A 24,700-nucleotide genomic window follows, 5' to 3' on the forward strand; every position below is an offset into this window, starting at 1 on the left:
ACTTTATAGATATCTGTCTAAAACTTAAAAAGGAAAAAAATTACATTGAAAAGGCAAAAATAAAATCATCCCTATGTATACAAAATTCTAAAGAACCTACCATAGTTGGGTTGGGGGTTGGGAGTTTGGGAGTGACATTATAGGTAATAACAGAACTCTACAAAGTTGGAAAAAAGTTATGATCAACATATAAGAATTAGTCTTGTTTCTATACATTAGTAATAACTAATATATAAAGGAAATTAAGAAAATTGTATTTCTAGAAATATCAAAAGTGAGGAGAAATAAATCTAACAGAGGAAATATAAGAGGTAAAAAAAAACCTACAAAGGCATAAATAAATGTAAAAACATCCAATCTTAGTATTAAGACATCTAAGGTTGGATGTCTTAATACTGTCAAGACATTAATAGTCCCTAAAGTGATCTACATATTTAATGCAATCCCTTTCAAAGCAAGTTCGTAGAAGTGGAAACGTTGGTTCTAAAATTTGAACGGAAAGCAATGAACCCTTAATACTCAAAACAATTGGAAACAGAATTCAAGAACATATCAAAAGATTATCCTCTGTAATCAAAATTGATTTTACTCCAGAGATATAGAGATGGTTCAACATATAAAATTCAATAAACATAATCCACAACATAGACTATAAAGGACATAAACCCCTGAATCATCTCATTAAGTGCAGAAAAGTCCTGTGACAAAATTTAAAATTCCACAATGATAAAAGTCCTGGAGAACCTAAGGATACAGGAGATTTATCTCAAAAATAATAAAGGCAATGTACAAGAAGACCACAGCCAACATCAACCTAAATGGTGAGAAACTCAAAGCATTTCCACTAAAATTGGGAATAAGACAAGGTTGTTCACTCTCCTGACTCCTGTTGAACAGAGTACTTGAAGTCTTAGCTAGAACAATAAGACCAGTGAAGGAGATAAAGGGAATACAAATAAGAAAGGATGAAGTCAAGGTATCTACTTTTAGATGATATGTTTCTATATGTAAAAGACCTTAAAGATGTCACCAGAAACCTCCTACAGCTGATAAGTATACTCAGCAAAATAGCAAGATACAAAATTAACATAAAAATCAGTAGTCTTCCTATATATAAATGACAAGCATACTGAGAAAGAATTCAGAGAAACAATACCTTTCACAACTACCTCAAAATATCTTGGAATACTCAAAAGAAGTGAAATTTTGTACAATCAAAACTTTAAGACACTGAAAAGAAAAACTGAAAGAGACAACAGAAGCTGCAAAAACTTCCCATGTTTATGGATTGGCAGAATGAATATTGTGAAAACAGCCTTCTTGCCAAAAAGCAAGCTACAGATTCAATAAAATCACCATCAAAATTCTAATACAATTCTTCAAAGAAATTGAAAAAACATTCTTAAATATCATAAGTGAAATACAGAAGTCCCAGGAGAGTCAAAAAGTGCTGAATAACAACAAAAGTTTTAGAGCTATTATAATCCAGGATTTCATATCATAATATAGACTCATTGATCAACAGATTAAATTGCAGATTCACAAATAAACACACCTGAGTCTTGATAAAGAATCCACTAATACTCAGAGAAAAGACAGCTGGTCAAACTAGATAGCTACCTGTGGAAGAATGAAACTGGATCATCACCTTTTATGTTGCACAAAACGTCAACTCCAAATGGATTTAGGAACTTAACATAAGGCCTGTTACTCTGACCCTAATAGAGTAGATATGAGGGAGTATGTTTGAACTCACTGGTATAGGAAAGGACTTTCTGAACAAGACCATGATAGTATAGGCATTAAGACCAACAATTAATAATTGAGGCCTCATGAAACTAAACAGTGTTTGTACAGCAAACATTGTTTGCTTGAATGAGTAATTGAGTAATGAGGCAACCTACAGAATGGAAATTTTTTTTTATCAGATTTCTGTGGTAGTTTAGATGATAATGTCCTATATATACCCGTTTGAATATTTTGTCCCCAATTGGTGGAACTGTTAGGAAGGAATAGGAGGTGTCACCTTGTTAAGGGGTGTGTCACTGGGGGTGGGCTTTGAGGTTTCAACAGAATTGCGCCATGCCCAGTGTACTCTCTGTCTCCTGCTTGCAGTTTAGATGTGGGCTGTGTATCAGGACGATCAAAAGTTTGTGGCTACCTTGGGTTACTTAATAAAACCTGCCTCAAAAAGAACAATATTGCAATCTTCCTGTAAGGAGGTGACTTGATGATGATACTATGATGTACAGAAAAGAGCAAACCAGAAAAAAATGAGGCAAGGAGATAGTCAGGAGTCTGGAACTACAATAGCAAAGACTAAAAAAAAAAAAAAAAAAAAAAAAAAAAAAAATACTCTATCCACTTCCTGCATCTGCATCTACTCTTCTGTCTTCTCCCCAGTAGCTCTCAACTATATGAGACCTGTACAGACATGAGAAGAAATACACAATGTTCCTCTCTAAGAAAAAAAGGGAATATATAAAAAATAACCTAACAAACACAGAATAAAAAGTACTAAAAGGAAGCCAGGTAGTGGTAGCATATGCCTTTAATCTCAGCACTAAGGAGGAAGAGGCAGGTGGCTCCTCGAGTTCAAGGCCAGCCTGGTCTACAAAATGAGTTCTAGGACAGCAAGGGGTACACAGTGAAACCCTGTCTTGAAAAAAAAAAGGAAGAGAAGAAGGAGGAGGAGATGATAATGATCAAGGAAACAATAATAAAACAATACAAAAAGAACTACAAATCCATAAGAAATTTTTTTGAAAAGAGAAATAATTGAAAGAATGAACAGATAGCTCAGAGAAAATGAACAAAGGATCAAAAAATTATATAAAACAAAGAAAGCACAACCTTTAGTTAGAGAACGTAAATGATTTATAATATCCACCCACCATAAGAATGTAAGGAAAAGGGTATTTCTCATACACTATTCATAAACTGATCCTTTTGAGACATAGTTTGACACTATCAGTATGTATCTTGTATATAATCTTTAACTCAACAAGTTTTCCTATTCTAGAGAGATATTTCCTGGCAAAATAGACATAAAAAGATTATTGCAAGGATTTTTAATGCAATAAAAAACCCTTAAGAACAACCTAAATGTCAAATAGAGAAAGAAATAAACATTGTGATGCTACAGAATAGTTTGCAGCAAGCAAACCTGTATGTGCTGAAGCAGATCTCTATGTACTGATTTTGAAAGAAATCCAAGCAAACTGCAGAGCTACACACATTAAACAAAACTATACACTGTATATATATGTTTACATGTAAGTTGTATGAACACAACAAAAAGAAAATATGCTCAGAAAGAAAAGTATCAGGTCTAAGGAATTTTGGCTCTCTCTAGGTTTTAGTCTCTGTCAATTAAAATTACATTTATATAATTTTGAAAACAGTAAAAAAAAATCAGCATTATTGTTACCTACATTATATAAACCAGTGCTTTATTCATTATATTATTCCAAAATCATCATATTTTAGGATTTGTTTCTTATATATGTAAAGATCCATGAAGGTCATTTCAGTTTTCCATTGATACTTGAAGGGAATTGACTTCAGAATGTCCTCCTTCATCAGACAAAACTCATGTGTACTTAAGTTCCTTATATAAAATATTATTATATTTGTATACACTCCATGCTCTTCAATAATTTACTTTGAATGTAAATAGTTGTACTATACAAGTTAGAGGAAAATGGAAAGAAGAGTCTATACATGTTCAATACAGATGTGATTTTTTCCACATTCTTTTATCCATGGATGAAACAATGGATATGGAATGCTCAGCTATGGAGACCTGATGGTATATACCTTTGCAAGAAATGAATTGATTAACATAGAACATTAAAAATACAGATGATAACAGTCAAATAAGCAAGAGAGGAAATGAGTTTGCTGAAGTGAAACATAATAGTACCAAAACCAGATGACAGCTAATTATAAGAGAACTAACTATACCACAATGGAGGACTTGCCATGAGAAAGGCACTATAGGCCTAATGCTGGGTCTAAATATAATCTCTTAATTCTTACAACAACTTATGGGGATACAGATAACTGACATTTTACAGAGCAAGAAAACATGGCTCAGAAAAAAAAATAAGTATCTAGCTTAAGGTTGAGACCTGTGTTCACTAGAGGCTATTTTCTCTTAGAGTTAGGATTGAGATTGGGCTAAAGTGAACTCTTTGATCTAGCCTAATATTCTAACATGTTCTTACTATACTCAGCATCCTTGAAGCATGCTCCCAAGCTGTCTTGCTCATCAAGACTGGCATTCTCCTCCTCTTCACTCTCGTTTTTCCAGTATGCTGGCCTCTTGATGGGCCGCTTCCCTGGGGTGCGCTGGGAAGCAGGACTACTAGACACAGTGCCCAGCCCACTGCTGGAGCTCCCGCTGCTTCTTTCTTGCCCTCCAGTCCACCAAGCCTGCAGACTGGAGGTAGCTGGTGAGGATGATGAGGACTGCAGGTTGGCCATACACAACATGCCCTGGATGGCCTCTTGAGTGCTGGGGGAGGCTGGGGCCTCACTGGAAAGGACAAAGGAGAAATACTGGGGAAGTTATTGTAGCCAGAAGAAACCAATTGTCAGAACACTCAGGAAGAATAGCTATGGCAATCAAGGTATTACAAATGAAAGAACCATCCATGGTTAAGAATGAAGATAATACTAAAATCTGTTTTCATAAAAAGCGAATTTTGCCTCAGGTCTCTGTAAAGACAAGCAATGTGGAGAGACAGAATCCTCTTTTCACCATCTATGCTGCATTATTTCCTTTTATTAACAATTCTCTTTCTATGACTCTCCCTGGCCCATTTCCAAAGTACTTAAAATTGATTCTTCCTCAAGTCTACGTATCCTGTCACTGCCATCTCTGAAGATTTTAAGGACAGTTTTCACATTCACATTATTCTTTCAGCATAAATATCCTTGTTAATTATCTGTCTAATTGGTTCAGTAATGGGCATGGTGGTACATGGTGAGTCTGTAATATCAGCACTCACTTGGAGGCAAGGCAAAAAGTACTAGGAGTTCCAGACCAGCCTGGGATAAATACAGAGACCATGTCTCAAAAACCCAAAACATATAAAAATGCTCAACAATTAGCTGGCCTAGCCCTTTGGGTGGTACTCTTTTGATAGCCTAGAAAATGAAGATTACTCACGTGAGGGCAGCATAGTCAGGTCCCCCCACCTGCCTGCTGGCCTTAAGTAGATCAAGAATTCCACCAGCTCCACTCCCATTCCCAAGCTTGCTTTCAACCCCTTCCACCATGTCCTCATCTGTGGTATAGTCCTCCTGTTAAAGAAAAAATATACTGCCTCAATTGTACAGGGCAGGTCTGGTAAGTTTCTAGTACAGGTTTGACAGTGTGAGTCCTAACATCCTATATGTAGACCATCTATTATGCAGTACATTTATCATTCCATTTTAATCTTTAAAATCTTTGTAAAGCACTATGATTTCTACTTGATAGACAAGCAATCTAGGAAACAATGAATTAAAAGAATGTGTGAAGGGACACATCATAAACTATAAATCATATACTCTCTTCCCTAAGTGATACTGTCTTTTATTTAATATTTTAAAATATTGTAACTCAATTATAATCTTCCATTTATATGCTGGTCAAAACTTAGCATCCAATTTGATTTTTTTCACAAGGACAGAAATTGAATCCAGGGCTTTGCACAGGCTAAGCAAATGCTCTACAGTGAAGAATATCCCTACCCTAGCATTCAGTATTTATCTTCTATTTCAGAAATTAAATGCACAATATGTTTGTCCCTTTGCCAGATCTAGGACACACTCCTACCTCAATGTCAAACTCAACTTCTCCAGGTTCACGAATTCGGTTGGGGTCAGAGCAAGGTTTTGCACGGGGCAACTTCCGGGGAAATTCTAAAATACAATGCAATATATTAGTATGAGGCAAGGTTATGATGCATCTGAGCCAAACACTCAAAGGAAGCAAAATAAGAATATAATTTCCAATGGGTGGCAGTGTGCACACTTTTAATCCCAACATTGGGAGTTAGAAGAAGGTGTATATCTGAGTTTGAAGCCAGCCTGGTCTACAGAGTGAGCTACAGGACAGCCAGGGCTACACAGAAACCCTGTCTTGAAAACAAATAAACAAACAAAAATGCTTGGTAAATCTAAAAGCCATAAAATTCAAACCTAAAACAAGTGTGAAATGGCAGGACAGATAAAAAATAAAACAGAAACATACTTGATCTTATTAACAGGTTCGCCTTTTCCTTTCCCAATCTCTCATCAATCTGCAGCTCATCATCTGAATCCAAGTCAAATTCATCTCCCATGACCTGTTCTGCTACCAGTCTTGCACTGTCTACCTTCTTTGCAATTTTGGCTCTCCGAGATTTGGATACACTCTTCATCCTCTTCGTACTAAAAAAATGAGAACAAGACCATGAAATGAGGCATGGTAGGGCTAATGAATCAATGGTAGAATGCATGCTTAACATGTGCAAATTCCTCAATCGACACTCATTACTTTCCCCCAAAGGTAATTCTCCCTAAGTTATTACACAATGTAATCCTCATCAAAATGCACTGTTTTATTTTTGTAAAATTTGGCATGTACACGAATACCGCTTTTAAATCATTTCCACTAAGTCACTCCTTCATGTTCCCCTACTCCATCTCAAATTCATAATCTCTTATTGTCGCTTATGTTACAATAATAACTTACACACACAGAAATACAGCCTACTGATCCATATAGTGCAGACTGTATGTTTATGTGTTTAGGGCTGTAGTGCTGCTTGTATGTTTAGGTCTTTAAGACTGGTCTCATGGGGTTGGATAACCTATTAGGGGCCCCCTTCCTGGAGAAGAATGATTATCTCTTGCCTGTAGCCCTTCATCTAGGCTTAAGATCTTGTGTGACTGCCCTTACTCATGTTGGGATGACAACTGTTGTAGCCATCACACAGGTCTTGTTTAGGTGACCATATTAAAATTAAATTCTCAAAAATTACTACAAAAATAAATGATCAACTGTTCTTAGAACCAACAAATGCATTATGTATGTGTTTGGTACTATCAAAAAATAAAACTTGACATGCAAAGGAAGGGCCTAAACTAGGTAATACTTCTTTAAAAAAAAAACAGCACTAAAGAACTTAAATGACATAGTCTCAAAACTGGTAAAGTAATTGAGGTACTATGAGACTGGCATAAGAATAAACATATATGCTGGGCATGCAGGTGTATCCCAATGCTTTGGAAACAGAGGCAGGCAGATCTCTGTGAATTTGAGGCCTGCCTGGTCTATGTAGCAAAATCCAGGGCAGTCAGCATTATATGGTAAGACATTGTTCTAAGACACTGTCCCCTGGGTGGAGGCTTACACCTTTGATCCCAGCACTCCGGAGGGAGAAGCAGGCAGACATCTGAGTTTGAGGTTAGCCTGGTCCGCACAGAGAGTTCCAAGACAACCAGGGCTACACAGAAACTCTGTCTTAAAACAAAACAAAAAGGCAATGTCTCTTAAAAATTAAACTAATAAAAGAATGGATGTAGGCAGATAAATGGAACAAAACAAAACACCCATGGAAGGAGTTTCAGAGACAAAGCTTGGAGCTGAGACGAAAGGATGGACCATCTGCCATATCCAGGGATCCATTCCATAATCAGCTCCCAAGTACTGACACCATTGCATACACTAGCAAGATTTTGCTGAAAGAACCCAGATAAAGCTGTCTCTTGTGAGAATATGCCGGGGCCTAGCAAACACAGAAGTGGATGCTCACAGTCAACTATTGGATGGATCACAGGGCCCCCAATGGAGGAGCTAGAGAAAGTACCCAAGGAGCTAAAGCGGTCTGCAACCCTATAGATGGAACAACAACATGAACTAACCAGTACCCCCCAGAGCTCGTGTCTCTAGTTGCATATGTAGCAGAAGTTGGCCTAGTCGGCCATCATTGGAAAGAGAGGTCCCTTGGTCTTGCAAACTTTATATGCCTCAGTACAGGGGAACGCCAGGGCCAAGAAGTGGGAATGGGTGGGTAGGGGAGTGGGGGGGGGAGGGTATGGGGGACTTTCAGGATAGCATTGGAAATGTAAAGGAAGAAAATACCTACTTAAAATAAATAAATAAATAAATAAATAAATAATACAGAATACACAATTAAATATGGTCAATTTACTTTTGACAAAGGTAAGAAGGCAATTGTTAGGAGAAAAGGATATTTCTTTTAACAAAGGATGCTGAGTTAACTGGTTATCTATTAATATATATAAACAAATAAAATGGACTATTACCCTCACTTTATATATAAAACTAATACAAACAACACTCTTCTCAATGATACCTTGGTCAAGGAAGGAATAAAGAAAGAAATTAAGGACTTTTTAGAGTTCAATGAAAATGAAGCCACAACATACCCAAACATATGGGACGCAATGAAAGCATTTCTAAGAGGAAAACTCATAGCTCTGAGTGCCTCCAAAAGGAAACTAGAGAGAGCACACATTAGCAGCTTGACAACACACCTAAAAGCAATAGAACAAAAGGAAGCAAATTCACCCAAGAGGAGTAGACGGCAGGAAATAATCAAACTCAGGGGCGAAATCAACCAAGTGGAAACAAGAAGAACTATTCAAAGAATCAACCAATGAAGGAGCTGGTTCTTTGAGAATATCAACAAGATAGATAAACCCTTAGCCAGACTCACTAGAGGGCACAGGGAAAGCATTCTAATTAACAAAATCAGAAATGAAAAAGGAGACATAACAACAGATCCTGAAGACATCCAAAACACCATCAGATCCTTCTACAAAAGGCTATACTCAACAAAATTGGAAAACCTGGATGAAATGGAGAAGTTTCTAGACAGATACCAGGTACCAAAGTTGAATCAAGATCAGGTTAATGATCTAAACAGCCCTATATCCCCCAAAGAAATAGAAGCAGTCATTAATAGTCTCCCAACTAAAAAAAGCCCAGGACCAGATGGGTTTAGTGCAGAGTTCTATCAGACCTTCAAAGAAGATCTAATCCCAGTTCTTCACAAACTATTCCACAAAATAGAAACAGAAGGTACTCTACCCAACTCATTCTATGAAGCCACAATTACTCTGATACCTAAACCACAAAAAGACCCAACAAAGATAGAAAACTTCAGACCAATATCCCTTATGAATATTGATGCAAAAATCCTCAATAAAGTTCTTGCTAACCGAATCCAAGAACACATCAAAACAATCATCCATCCTGACCAAGTAGGTTTCATCCCAGGGATGCAGGGATGGTTCAATATACGGAAATCCATCAACGTAATCCAGTATATAAACAAACTCAAAGACAAAAACCACATGATCATCTCGTTAGATGCGGAAAAAGCATTTGACAAGATCCAACACCCATTCATGATAAAAGTCTTGGAAAGATCAGGAATTCAAGGCCCATACCTAAACATGATAAAAGCAATCTACAACAAACCAGTAGCCAACATCAAAGTAAATGGTGAGAAGCTTGAAGCAATCCCTCTAAAATCAGGGACTAGACAAGGCTGTCCACTTTCTCCATACCTATTCAACATCGTACTTGAAGTCCTAGCCAGAGCAATTCGACGACAAAAGGAGATCAAAGGGATACAAATTGGAAAAGATGAAGTCAAAATATCACTTTTTGCAGATGATATGATAGTATATATAAATGACCCTAAAAATTCCACCAGAGAACTCCTAAACCTGATAAACAGCTTCGGTGAAGTAACTGGATATAAAATTAACTCAAACAAATCAATGGCCTTTCTCTACACAAAGAATAAACAGGCTGAGAAAGAAATTAGGGAAACAACACCCTTCTCAATAGTCACAAATAATATTAAATATCTTGGCGTGACTCTAACTAAGGAAGTGAAAGATCTGTATAATAAAAACTTCAAGTCTCTGAAGAAAGAAATTATAGAAGATCTCAGAAGATGGAAAGATCTCCCATGCTCATGGATTGGCAGGATCAACATTGTAAAAATGGCTATCTTGCCAAAAGCAATCTACAGATTCAATGCAATCCCCATCAAAATTCCAAATCAATTCTTCAACGAATTAGAAAGTGCAATCTGCAAATTCATCTGGAATAACAAAAAACCTAGGATAGCAAAAACTCTTCTCAAGGATAAAAGAACCTCTGGTGGAATCACCATGCCGGACCTAAAGCTTTACTACAGAGCAATTGTGATAAAAACTGCATGGTACTGGTATAGTGACAGACAAGTAGACCAATGGAATAGAATTGAAGACCCAGAAATGAACCCACACACCTATGGTCACTTGATCTTTGACAAGGGAGCTAAAACCATCCAGTGGAAGAAAGACAGCATTTTCAACAAATGGTGCTGGCACAACTGGTTGTTATCATGTAGAAGAATGCGAATCGATCCATTCCTATCTCCTTGTACTAAGGTCAAGTCTAAGTGGATCAAGGAACTTCACATAAAACCAGAGACACTGAAACTTATAGAGGAGAAAGTGAGGAAAAGCCTTGAAGATATGGGCACAGGGGAAAAATTCTTGAATAGAACAGCAATGGCTTGTGATGTAAGATCAAGAATTGACAAGTGGGACCTCATGAAACTGCAAAGCTTCTGCAAGGCAAAAGACACCATCAATAAGACAAAAAAACCACCAACAGATTGGGAAAGGATCTTTACCTATCCTAAATCAGATAAGGGACTAATATCCAATATATATAAAGAACTCAAGAAGGTGGACTCCAGAAAATCAAATAACCCCATTAAAAAATGGGGCTCAGAACTGAACAAAGAATTCTCACCTGAGGAATACCGAATGGCAGAGAAGCACCTGAAAAAATGTTCAACATCCTTAATCATCAGGGAAATGCAACTCAAAACAACCCTGATATTCCACCTCACACCAGTCAGAATGGCTAAGATCAAAAATTCAGGTGACAGCAGATGCTGGCGAGGATGTGGAGAAAGAGGAACACTCCTCCATTTTTGGTGGGATTGCAAGCTTGTACAACCACTCTGGAAATCAGTCTGGCGGTTCCTCAGAAAATTGGACATAGTACTACCTGAGGATTCAGCAATACCTCTCCTGGGCATATATCCAGAAGATGTCCCAACCGGTAAGAAGGACACATGCTCCACTATGTTCATAGCAGCCTTATTTATAATAGCCAGAAGCTGGAAAGAACCCAGATGCCCCTCAACAGAGGAATGGATACAGAAATTATGGTACATTTACACAATGGAGTACTACTCAGCTATTAAAAAGAATGAATTTATGAAATTCATAGCCAAATGGATGGACCTGGAGGGCATCATCTTGAGTGAGGTAACACAATCACAAAGGAACTCACACAATATGTATTCACTGATAAGTGGATATTAGCCCAAACCTTAGGATACCCAAGATATAAGATACAATTTGCTAAACGCATGAAACTCAAGAAGAATGAAGACCAAAGGGTGGACACTATGCCCCTTCTTAGAATTGGGAACAAAACACCCATGGAAGGAGTTACACAGACAAAGTTTGGAGCTGTGATGAAAGGATGGACCATCTAGAGACTGCCATATCCAGGGATCCATTCCATAATCAGCTTCCAAACGCTGACACCATTGCATACACTAGCAAGATTTTGCTGAAAGGACCCAGATATAGCTGTGTCTTGTGAGACTATGCCAGGGCCTAGCAAACACAGAAGTGGATGCTCACAGTCAGCTATTGGATGGATCACAGGGCTCCCAATGGAGAAGCTAGAGAAAGTACCCAAGGAGTTAAAGGGATATGCAACCCTATAGGGGGAACAACAATATGAACTAACCAGTACCCCGGAGCTCTTGTCTCTAGCTGCATATGTATCAAAAGATGGCCTAGTCGGCCATCACTGGAAAGAGAGGCCCATTGGACTTGCAAACTTTATATGCCCCAATACAGGGGAATGCCAGTGCCAAAAGAATGGGAATGGGTGGGTAGGGAAGTGGGGGGGAGGTATGGGGGACTTTTGGGATAGCATTGGAAATGTAATTGAGGAAAATACGTAATAAAAAATATTAAAAATTAAAAAAAAATAAAACTAATACAAAATGTATCACAGATGAAAACATAAAAGTAAAACCTATAAAACTACTAGAAGGAAGCACAGGAAAATATCTTTGTGACCTAGGTTTGAGCAAACTAAGAACCTCTGGTGGAATCACCATGCCTGACCTCAAGCTGTACTACAGAGCAACAGTGATAAAAACTGCATGGTACTGGTATAGTGACAGACAAGTAGACCAATGGAATAGAACTGAAGACCCAGAAATGAATCCACACACCTATGGTCACTTGATCTTTGGCAAAGAAGCCAAAATCAACCAGTGGAAAAAAGATAGAATTTTCAACAAATGGTGCTGGCTTAACTGTCAGCCAGTATGTAGAAAAATTGCAAATTGATCCATTTTTTTCTGTTTCTTAAAAATTTATTTATTTTAATTTATTTACATATCAAGTATTATCCTTTTACCCGGTTTCCCTTCCTTCCAGAAACCCCTATCCCACCCCCACCTCTACTTCTATGAGGGTGTTCCTCTACCCACCCACCCACACCTGACCCCCCCCCCCCCCCGTCTTCAATTCCCCTACACTGGGGGGAATCTATTGAGCTTTCATAGGACCAAGGACCTCTCTTCCCACTGATGCCTGACAAGGCCATCCTCTACTACATATGCACCTGGAGCCATGTGTACTCCTTGGTTAGTGGCTTAGTCCCTGGGAGCTGGGGGGGGGGTGTCTTGTTGGTTGGTATTGTTGTTCTTCTAGATTGGGGACCCTGTCCTCAGTGCAATGGTTGGCTGTGAGCATCCGACTGTATTTGTATGGCTCTAGCAGGGTTTCTCAGGAGACAGCTATATCAGGCTCCTTTCAGCAATCATTTCTTAGCATCCACAATAGTGTCACTTACAACAGTTAGGTGACCGTATCCTTGTACAAAGCTCTAGTCCAAGTGGATCAAGGACCTTCACATAAAACCAGATACACTGAATCTAATAGAAGAGAAAGTAAGGAAGAGCCTCACACTCATTGGCACTGGGGGAAATTTCCCAAACAGTACTCCAATGGCTCAGGCTCTAAGATCAAGAATTGATAAATGAGACATCATGAATCTGAAAAGCTTCTGTAAGGCAAAAGGCAGAGTCAATAAGATGTCGGTAATTAAAATAACTTGAAATCAACAAAAGGCCCAAATATAAATTTCTCTAAATAAACACAAACACACAAAAAATATATTCCATACCATTAGTCAATAGGAAAATCCAAACACAAATGATAGTAAGATATGGTGGGGCATACCTATCATCCCAGTACACTAAAGACTAAGGCAAGAGGATGGTGAATTTGAAGTTAGCCTAGGGTAACAAAGAAAGAGTCTATGTCCAAAAAAAAAAAGCTGATTAGTTTTAATATCATGCTAAATGAAACAAACCGTACAGAAAAAGAAGATGAATGATCTGATTTTTATCTCAGATCTATTAAAAGATAGAAATTTGTTTAAGTAAAGGGTACAGTGATAGTTATGAAGGATAAGATGAGATGCGACAGATATTGGTTAAAAGATACAGAGTTTCAGTTATGTAGTATGAGTAAGTTCTAGAAATCTTATTGATTATTTAGTCAACAATATTGCCCTGTAAACTTGAAAACTTCTAACTCTATAGATATTTTAATTATTTTGAGTATGGTAATCATTTCACACACATATATGTAGACATATAAAACATTACAGCATATCTGTTAAGTATAAAATATTTTGAGAATGGGAATGTAGCTCAGTGATACAGCACTTTGTCTAGTATGCATGAGGTTCTGAGTCCCATCCCCAACAGCCCAAACCAAACCTAACCAAAACAAAAAAACCCATCATTATTTATTTAAAAACAACAACATACAGGGCTGGATGGATGGCTCACCAATAAAGAGCAACTGCTGCTCTTGTGGAGGACTTAAGTTTGGATCCAGCACCCATGCCAGGTAACTCACAACAACCTGTAACTCTAGTTCCAAGGGACCAGATGCCCTCTTCTGGCCTCCACTAATATCAGCAGGCATGCGCGCATGCACACACACACACACACACACACACACACACACACGCGATTTAAAAAGAAACATACAATGAGCCTAGCATGGCGGTACACTTCTGTATGCCTAGTACTTGGGAGGTGGAAGTGGAAGAATCAGGAGTTCAAGGTCAATTTTAGCTATAGTGCAACACTGTGGTCTACTTGAACTCCAAGAGACTCTATCTAAAAATAATATTTTAAAATGAGAGAAACAATGCCAAAGCTACACATGACTAGTAAGTTATAAAGGGAAACACACACACACACACACACACACACACACACTACCACCAACATCAAAATAACAGGAATAAGCAATTAATATTAAACATTAATATCTCAAAATATCAATGGACTCAATTCCCCCAATAAAAAGACACAGGCTAGTAGAATGTACATGAAAACAGGATCTAGTCTTCTGAAGCATAGAAGAAACATACTTCAATAACAAAGATAGACAGTACCTCAGAATAAAGGGCTTGAAAAAGGTTTTCTAAGAAACAGACCCAAGAAGCAAGCTGGAGTAACCCTTCTAATATCTAATGAAATAGACTTTCAATCAAAATTAATTAAAAGAAATAGGTAAAGGCACTTCATACTCACCAAAGGAAAAAGTCATCAAGATAACTTCTCAATTCAGAACATCTATGTCCCAAATACATCCACATTTGTAAAAGAAACATTAGTAAAGCTTAAATCACACATAGAACCTCACACATCAATAGTGGGAGATTTCAACACCCCAATCTCACAAAAGGACAGGTCACCCAGATAGAAACTAAGGAGAGAAATAATGAAATTTACAGATGTTATGAATTAAATGGACCTAACATATCTACAGCACATTTCACCAAAACACAAAAGAATATACCTTCTTCTCAGCCCCTCACAGAACATTATCCAAAATGACCACATAGTCACAAAGTAAGTCTCAATAGGAAGAAGAAAATTAAAATAACCACCCATATCTTATCAGACCACCAAGGATTAAAGTTGAATTTAAACAACAAAAGAAAGAACAGAAAGCTTATGCGCTCAGAGAAACTGAACAACTTTCTACTCAATGACCACTAGGTTAGAGTAGAAAAAAAAGAAATTAAAGACTTTCTAGAACCCAGCAAAAATGAAGGCACAACATAGCCAAACTTATAGGAAACAAAGAAAGCAGAACTAAGAAAAAAAATCATAGCACTAAGTGCCTTCATAAAGAAATTAGAACCCTCAGGAGAAAGGTGGTTTTAACCCAGAATCACGAGTGAGCTGTAAACCAGAAAGTGTTCTTGGGGAAAACAGGCCTAGGTCAATGAAGTGTCACCAAGTTAGAGTGAAAGATGGTAAACTGCTTTTCTTCAGCGCTTGTTTTCTCTTTGCTGTTTTGCTATTTCCTTGTGGCTTAGAATGTAAAATCAATTGTTAAGATTTGTTCTAAATAAATATTTATCTTTCTTTAAAAAAAAGAAATTAGAGATTTCTCATACTAGCAACTTAACAGTACAACTGAAAGCTCTAGAACAAAAAGAAGCAAACATACACAAGACAAATAGATGGCAGGAAATAATCAAACTGAGAGCTGAAATCAATCAATTAGAAACTAAGAATAAAGAATAAAGAATATACAAAGAATAAAGAAACCAAGAGTTTGTTCTTTGAGGAAATCAACAAGACACACAAACCCTTAGCCAAGCTAACTCTAAGGGAGAAGGAGAATATCCAAATTAACAAAATCAGAAATGAAAGGGGGACATAACAACAGACGGAGGAAATCCAAAGTATTGATAGATCTTATTTCAAAAACCTGTACTCTACAAAAATGGACAATTTTCTTGATAGGTATCACTTTCCAAAGTTAAATCAAGATCAGGTAAACAATTTAAACAGACCTATAGCCCCTAAGGAAACAGAAGTAGTCATTAAAAGTTTCCCAAGAGAGCCGGGCGTGGTGGCGCATGCCTTTAATCCCAGCACTTGGGAGGCAGAGGCAGAGGCAGGCGGATTTCTGAGTTCGAGGCCAGCCTGGTCTACAAAGTGAGCTCCAGGACAGCCAGGGCTATTCCCAAGCAAAAAAGTCCAGGGTCAGATGGTTTTAGTGCAAAATTAGACCAGACTTTCAAATTTAATTTAATTCCAATACTTTTCAAATTATTTCACAAAATACAAACAGAAAGAACATTGCCAAACTCATTCTATGAGGCCATAGTTACCCTGTTACCTAAACAAAGACACAACAAAGAAGTGATTTCAGACCAATTTCCCTCATGAACAATGATGCAAAAATACTCAATAAAATACTCGCAAACCAAAGCCAAGAACAAATCAAAAACATCATCCACCATGATCAACTAGGCTTCATCCCAGGGATGCAGGGATGGTTCAATATGCAAAAATCCATCAACGTAATCAGCCATATAAACAAACTGAAAGAAAAATATCACATGATCATTTCATTAGATCCTGAAAAATCTTTGACAAATTCTAACTCCCCTTCACCATAAAAGTCTTGGAGAGATCACGGATGCAAAGCACATATTTGAACATAATAAAGGCAATATATGATAAGGCAAGAGCCAACATCAACTTTTTCTTCTTTTTTTTTTAAATTTAAATTTAATTTTAATTTATTTTTACACTCCATATTCCATTCCCTGCCCCACCTCCACCCTCTGTCTGCTCCACATCCCACACCTCCTCCCCACTCCTCCCAGTCTCCACGTGGATGCCCCCTCCCCGCAACCTGACCTCTAAACTCTCTGGGACTCCAGTCTCTTGAGGGTTAGGTGCATCATCTCTGAATGAACACAGACCCGGAAGTCCTCTATTGTGTGTCCACGGCCTCATATCAGCTGGTGTATGCTGCCTGTTGGTGGTCCAGTGTTTGAGAGATCTCGGGGGTCCAGATTAATTGAGACTGCTGGTCCTTCTACAGGATCACCCTCCTCCTCAGCTTCTTTTAGCCTTCCTTAATTCAACAACAGGGGTCAGCTGCTTCTGTCCATTGGTTAGGTGCAAATATCTGCATCTGACTTTTTTATCTGCTTGTTGGGTTGAACAAGCTAGAAAGCTAGGACAATGGAAACTCCAAGGAATCTATGAGGGTGACCCTAGGTAAGACTCCTAGCAATAGAGGATATGGAACATAAAACTGTCACCTCCTATAAGCAAGCAAGACTTCCGGTGTAGGGAGGGAGACACCAACCTAGCCACAAAACTTTAGACCCATAAGGTGTCCTGCCTACAAGATGTGCATGGATGAAGTTGGAGCAGAAATTGAAGGAATGGTCAACCAATGAGTGTCCCAACTCGAGACCCATAACATGAGAGTCTACTCTTTAAACTCTTAGTGGTATTCTGCTTTACTTGCAGACAGGAGCCTATCATAACTGACATCTGAGAGGCTTCATCCATCAGCTGAGGGAATCAGATTTCATCTGAGAAGCTTCACCCATCATTCAAACACGAGTAAAGCTCAGGGAATCTTATGGAAGATAGGGAGGAAGGATTGAATGAGCCAGAGAGGTCAAGGACATCACAAGAAAACCTAAAGAATCAAATAACCTAGGCCCATAGGTGCTCACACAGACTGAACCACCAACCAGACAGCATGCATGTGACAGACCTAGGTCCTCTACACAAATGTAACAGACAAGCAGCTTGGTCTTCATATGAGTCCCATAAGAGCGGGAGCAGGGGCTATCCCTAATTACATTGTCTACCACTGGATCCCTTTTCCCTAACTGGACTGCCTAGTCTAGCTCCAATAGGAAAAGATGCACCTGTCATACCGCAATTTGTATACCAAGGCAGGCTGATATCCATGGGAGGCCTCCTCTTCTCTGAAGAGAAAGGAAAAAGGATGGTAGGGGAGGAGGAGAGAGGTGGGACTTGGAGGAAAGGAGGAAGGGGAAGCTGCTATTGGGTTTAAAGTACTTAATGAAAAAAATAATATCAACTTCATTTTTAATAAATGTAGAATACATATTTATGGAGTTATTATGATATTATTAATACATGTAAAAAGTATTTAATTCAGAATAATAAACACTACTTTTAAAAAAAACCACCTAAACACTAGCAGCAAAAAAAAGTCAATGAAATGATTCTGAATGATACTCTTTTTAGTTATAGTTGTAGACTGAAGCCTAGCACAATCATCAGAGCGGCTTCATCCAGCAAGTTTTGGCAGCAGATGCAGTTAAACATTAGGTGGAGCTCAGGGAATCCTGCAGAAGAGGCAGTGGAAGAATTCAAGGAGCCAGAGGGGTTAGGGACACCACAAGAAAATGGCTCACAGAATCAACCATTCGGGGACCATATGGGCTCAAAGAGATTGAACCAACAATCAGGGAGCCTGTCTGGGGTGGGGGTGGGGGTATGAACTAGGTCCTCTGTGTATATGTTACAGTTGTGTAGCTTGGTGTTCTTATGGAACTTGTAACAATGGAAGCAGGGGAGAAGAGGCTGTCTCTGACTCTTGCCTCCTTTTGGGACTCTTTTCCTTCTACTGGGTTGCTTCATCAAGCCTTAATATGAGGGAAGGTCCCTAGTCTTATTGCAACTTTATTTAAAAAAAGGAGGAGGGAAGGAATGGATCTGGAGGAGGGAGGGTGAATGGGAGGAGAAGGAGGGGAAACTGTGGTTGAGATATATTGATGAGAAAATAAACAAAAAAGGACCTTATCTCTAATTCTATTAATATAAAATATCCAGAAAAAAATCTATAGAGACGATAAGTATATTAGTAATTATTGGTAGATTTAGCCTGGGATAAGGTTAAAAATATTCTAAAATTGAACTATAATGATAACTGGACTACTCTATAAACTTAAAAAAAATTCACTTGCGAAGGTTAATTTATAGTGTGCAAATTATACCTCAAGAAATCTTACTAATAAGTATTATATTTAAGAGTTATTTTTATATTAATTCAGAGAATGGGAAGAACAGAAAGGAAAGAGAAGAGGCCAATCAATAGGCATGATGTTATCATTTCATCAATGGAGTAAGTTCTGCTATTCTATAGTGTAACAGGATGAATATAATTAACAATGATACCTTATATATCTCAACGTAGTTTGAACTTTTAAAAAAAAAATACTGAGCCAGTCACTAACCAACATTACATTACACCTCATAAATATATAAGAATATCTTTGTTAATCAAAGAAATAACACATGTATCAAAAGATGGCCTAGTCGGCCATCACTGGAAAGAAAGGCCCATTGGACACACAAACTTTATATGCCCCAGTACAGGGGAACGCCAGGGCCAAAAATTGGGAATGGGTGGGTAGGGAAGTGGGGGGGAGGGTATGGGGGACTTTTGGGATAGCATTGGAAATGTAATTGAGGAAAATACGTAATAAAAATATTAAAAATTAAAAAAAAAAGAAATAACACATGCCAGGCATGGTAGCACATGCCTTTAATCCCATCAACTTGAGGCAGAGGTGGACAGATCTCTGTGAGTTCAAATTTAGCCCTGTTTCCATAGGTAGTCCTAGGCCAGCCAAGACTTTGTGTGTATGTTTCTCTCTATAATATATGCATATGTGTATATGCATATATAATATATATAAAACATATACAAAGGGGATGGAAAACAGATCCTGTTAGATTATCCTGTTAACACATGGTAAACAATTTTAGATAGTCAAAAAGGAATGTTTCTAGTAAAATCAGAAAATTCATATATTTAGCAAATACCTATTTTGCTAAAATGTCTTTCAGTGAATTAGTTTTCTAGCTCATGGAGTTAATGTTAATACAGAGTCTGTTACACAGCAAAGGCCCATTGATGACAGAGAGTATAATTAAACTGTCTGGGTCATAGTTTTCACATGTATAACATGGGAATAACTATATTAACCTTGAGAGCTGTGAGGATTAAGTACAGTAATGTATGTTGACAGCTAAGATAGTTTGGCACACAGCTGCTATTTAATGTCATGTGCCTATACCCCCATCTTTTAATTATTAGTTATAAAAAATTTAAACACATGCAAAAATGTAAATGTATAATAAACTGCCACATATCTATCATCTAGTTAAATTTCCAGATATATGACACAGAGCTAATCTTGTTCCATCTACACTTCACTCTTACAATATATTCATACTGGAAAAAGCCCAAATATACTTCATCCATAAATAGTCCTATACCTTCTCAGTTTACTTAAAAATACCTCTGGTAGCTGCAACAAGTCAACAGAAGTAGTACAAGAAGAAGACTGGGAGAAGGGGTATAGAGATCTCTTTACATTGTATCTTACTTGTCATTATAATTGATCATTAATTGTCTCCTCCCCAGGAGACCTCTCAGAAGCTCTGAAAAACAGCAGAGCTCAACATTCTCTTCAATATTACTCTTTAGCAACAGGGTTCTCAAATCCCAAAGGCAGTTCTGGTGCTCTCAGAATCTATCATTTTCCCTTAGTTCCTTGTCAGGTGGACCTAATATACTTTCCCTTAGGATCTGAAGAGAATGCTTTTCTACAAAGAGACTAGGTGTTCTTTGTTGTACCCCTACATTACCTGCATTCATTCTTGAATTCTACAATTCCAGATAATAACTCTGGGTTGCCTTTCCCTCCAGTTCTCTAAATGCATAAAAATCTCTCCATGACATACTTAGCCTCTGGCCATAATTACATTATCTTTTATTTTCATCTTTATCAATGAATTTATAAGGGTTACCATTTATTAGAAACACATAACACTATATGTACTATGCCTTATAAGAATGATACACACTAGCTGTTTTAATCACCTCCAAATCTTAAAGTAAATTTTATCTATAAAGAGATATTTTTAAAATATTAAATATTAATTTTCCATTTCACATAGTCAATATATATTTGAACTGGGATTCAATTTCAGGACTGAATGACTAACTGATTACCAAGATTATTATTTTATTAACAACCTTTTTCTATTCTTCTGAAAAATGTTATTTACAATTATAAATAACTTGCTAACAAAAAAGTCTACACACTCAAATTAACCAGATCCATATTCATTTCAGTGAACATATGTACAGTTAAGAATAGCCATTCTGAAGCTTTGGAGTTTCACATTGGATTTTACACTTTCACTACTGGATATAAAGGTATTTTAAAAAATAATTGTTAAACCAGGTTATGTTGGTACTCATTTGTAACCTCAACATCATGGAGGCTAAGTCAGGGGAATTACCTCAAGTTCTAGGTCAACCTGAGCTACATAGCAAATAGCAGGCCAGTCTGAACGACAGAGTGAGTGACACCTTGATGCAACATTGAGAAAATCCTATGTAAGTAAATATTTGTTCTCTCTTTTCCCTTATCCTACTTTCTAGAAATAAGCACTGTCCTGTCAAAGGTTTGGAATAACAAGCACAATATATGTAATAAATGTACATACTTGCTTGAATACATAGATATATATCTAGAAAGAAGGGATCTAGAGAAGAGGTAGAATGAGAGAGGATAATAAGGAAAAAAGACAAACTATTACATTTTCATGTAGAAATCTATAATTAGCTTTGTATTTATATACTTATACATATGCACATATATGTCATATATAAAAGAAGGGGCAATATTTTTGGTGAAAAGGAGGTCAGTGGCAGGGATTAAGGAGGACAGAGGATGGTTGTGGAGAAGTAAATATAAACCAAATAAAATTATATGTGTGTGAAAATATCGTAATTACTTATGCTAAAGGAACATAGCAAAACATTACTAATGACATACTGCTATACCCACAGATCAGTGCCTTATTCAACCCACATGAGAGAAGCTTATTCTTTCAGGAGACAAGAATCAACACCCACCCCACCCCTCTATACATATAGTGAATAAAACTTACCTAAAATTCCCTATGTTCTTTTGTTAAAGATTTATTTTTATTTTATATAGATGAATATTTGGCCTGCATGTATGTATGTGCATCACACATGAGCCTAGTGCCCATGGAGATCAGAAGAGGGCATCTGATTCCCTGGAACTAGAGTTATGGATGATTGTGAGCTACCATATGTGAGTACTGAAATCTGGGGCTCTCTGTAAAAGCAGAAAGTGCTTTTAACAGCTGAGCCATGTCTCAACCCAAAACCCTATGCTCCTAATCTGTACACTTACTAACATTTCTACTAGTAGTTCTACCATAATAACTTGCTAAAATTCTAGAACCTATAAAACATCATTTTCAAAATTACTAGTTAGACTCCCAACCTCTCCCCCATCCACCATGACTTCTAAACAAAGTAAATATCTATTAACATTTTGATATTAGCCTAAATACTGCCCTCCCCTCACCTATGTTCCAACTCCCAGATCCATATTTTAATTGTCATTGGTAATCTCAGTTATCTCTGTGCTTCTTTTACCCATCTTACCTGCCATTAGCCATCAACAGGGCCAGAGGGTTCTCACTGCCATCAAGGTCCATGTCTGCTGAGTCATCATCTGAATCATTCAAGCTGGTACCACTGATGTTGAACTGTAGAAGAATGAGGCTCAGCTGTCACCAGTCTGAGATTCCCAGGTAAATCTGACATAAGGCCTTCTGATATGCCTGTCCCCAACCCCCCACCTCCAACAATTATAGGAGTGGGAGGTTGAGAATATATAGCTGGCTTGGGGAAAACATAGCATAGCTTGTGAAACATGGTACCTAAATAGAGAAGAGGGCACCATTATTAGATACCCAGATAGGGCAACACAATACTTAGACAAGGTGAAGCCCTGAGGGAGGAGACAAGGACCTGTTCAAGATTCTAACCTGACAGACAACATTCTCAAATCTCATTCCCACCTGAGTATATCAAGATTCAACTCAAGTGTCATGTACCTGGCAAAGAGCTCCTAAGCCTTATCTAGATAAAATCAACTGCCTTCTGTGCCTCATAACCCCACATATATCCTTGATCATGGGTGGCATCCACACTGCATTTCACTCATTTGTTTTTATCTCTATCTTCCTTCTTTTCTAGCCTCTCAGCCTCTTGAGTTCCATCCACAGCACCTATCACAGTGCCCAGCACAGAAAATGTCTCAATAAATGCCTGTTAAATGAGTGGAACTGGTAGCCAAACACCAAGGGCCCTAAGAGATGGAACAGGATAGCCTGGTGTTTTGAAATACTGCTCTTTCAAGGGTCCCGAAAGGGTTGGGCTGAACCCATGGGCCAGCACCCACCTTTGCTTTCTGGGAAGGGCCTGTCTTCAGTGCCTGATGACTGTATGGGTCCATGAGATTATAGCTCAACTGGCCAGCAGGCCCCAAGGCTGAACTCTGCTTGCCCTTTCGCTCTGCCTTCTTGAAGATATCCTTGGGCTTCAGGCCTTTCTTCTTTGAACCATTTTTGGAGGGCAGTGACAGCTTGGACATGGATACTGAAGTGGAATGGGCTGGCTTGGTTAAGGGGATGGAGCCAGCTGGGAAGATCCTCTGCAGCCCAAAGATATTGCTCGTCTTCCCAACGTTCTGTTGGAAGATGTCCTACAAGAGTATTAGTACACGAGGGGGTTAGAGCTTACTCAAGTGTTCTCTCTATGCTAAGAGCAGAGGTCTGTTCCCAGCACTAATGGTACTGCCAAGGAAGTGGCTTATATATGTGCTCCACATATGCACACCCCTGGTTTCTGTACAGTGAGCCATCATACATTTATTGGGTGGCATTTCTTTACCCAGCCATTGACAAGTAAAGAGAAGACGAGCAAAGAAAAAGCCCAGCATTACTGTCAAAACTGGAGGGAAAAGACTCCAAGATTAGCTGACACAAAATAAAAAATAATCAAATACTTGTCTGTGTGGTTGAAACTATAAGGACTATAGAAGTTTTGAAGAAAGTTTCTAGTCTTAATTTTGCTACCAGCTATCTTTCTGACCTAGGGAAAGTTATCTGATGGAACAAGCTCTAGAGCTTGTTTGTTCAGCTGTATAATTAAAAGCCAAGACTAAAAAGGTATTTTTTCAAAGATGTTCTGTGGTTTCTTTGCACTTCCTGGGAGAAATCTTGGGGATGGATGGTATGTGGAAGGCAGATGAGAGGAACAAGGGGAGCTCTAGGTCTCTGACCTTTATCCTACTCAAAGCAGCTATGCTTTGATTTGTTATATAAACTGGTTTCCATATAAGATCTTATTTGAAAAAAAAAAGTATTCCATTGCTTTAAAATGTTTGAAAGTCAATGAACAAGTCATGTTCTATCTAATGAGTTTTTTTCCTAGCCAGCCCAAAGTTCTCTTTGTATAAAACTGGGTTATGTAAGAACTGGAAATGATATAGTCATTTGACTGACTCCTAAAAGGGATTAGTGAGTGAAATAGAGAAAAGTGAGGTAGGATGTAGACACTGTAGACTACAGTGTAGACAGTGAAACATGCTGTAAGCAGTGAAGACAGAAGCCCAAATTCTAGAAGCAAACCACCCTGTAACATGGATACACGTATATGCATACATACATATACAATGAAAGAAAGAAACGAAGGAAGGAAGAAAGGGGGGGAGAGGGGGAGGAGGGAAAGAGAAAGTAAGAGGGAGGGAGGGAAAGACAGACATTCACAGAGGAGTAGGGAAGGGAGGGAACGACAAATACACAGATCT

At 38.0% G+C, this 24,700-nt stretch overlaps 1 protein-coding gene across 3 annotated transcripts in view; it reads right to left on the minus strand.

Moving 5' to 3' along the window:
• The window catches only part of Phf8 (PHD finger protein 8), a 119,167-nt gene that overhangs the window by 35,522 nt on the left and 58,945 nt on the right, over window positions 1–24,700 (minus strand). For 2 of the 3 annotated variants that reach the window (XM_021153035.2, XM_029473204.2), the window contains exons 13-18: window positions 23,291–23,593; window positions 22,489–22,592; window positions 6,245–6,423; window positions 5,828–5,913; window positions 5,177–5,310; window positions 4,230–4,540 (exon numbers count right to left, since the gene is read on the minus strand). In XM_021153035.2, coding sequence (XP_021008694.1) covers window positions 4,230–4,540; window positions 5,177–5,310; window positions 5,828–5,913; window positions 6,245–6,423; window positions 22,489–22,592; window positions 23,291–23,593 — 1,117 coding nt within the window. The remainder of the gene's footprint in view (window positions 1–4,229; window positions 4,541–5,176; window positions 5,311–5,827; window positions 5,914–6,244; window positions 6,424–22,488; window positions 22,593–23,290; window positions 23,594–24,700) is intronic. The other variant, XM_021153037.2, reaches the window with a different exon arrangement.

This window comes from Mus caroli, unplaced genomic scaffold, assembly GCF_978045245.1.
Source record: "Mus caroli unplaced genomic scaffold, Mus_caroli_1 scaffold_5, whole genome shotgun sequence".
Classification (NCBI taxonomy): Eukaryota; Metazoa; Chordata; class Mammalia; order Rodentia; family Muridae; genus Mus; species Mus caroli.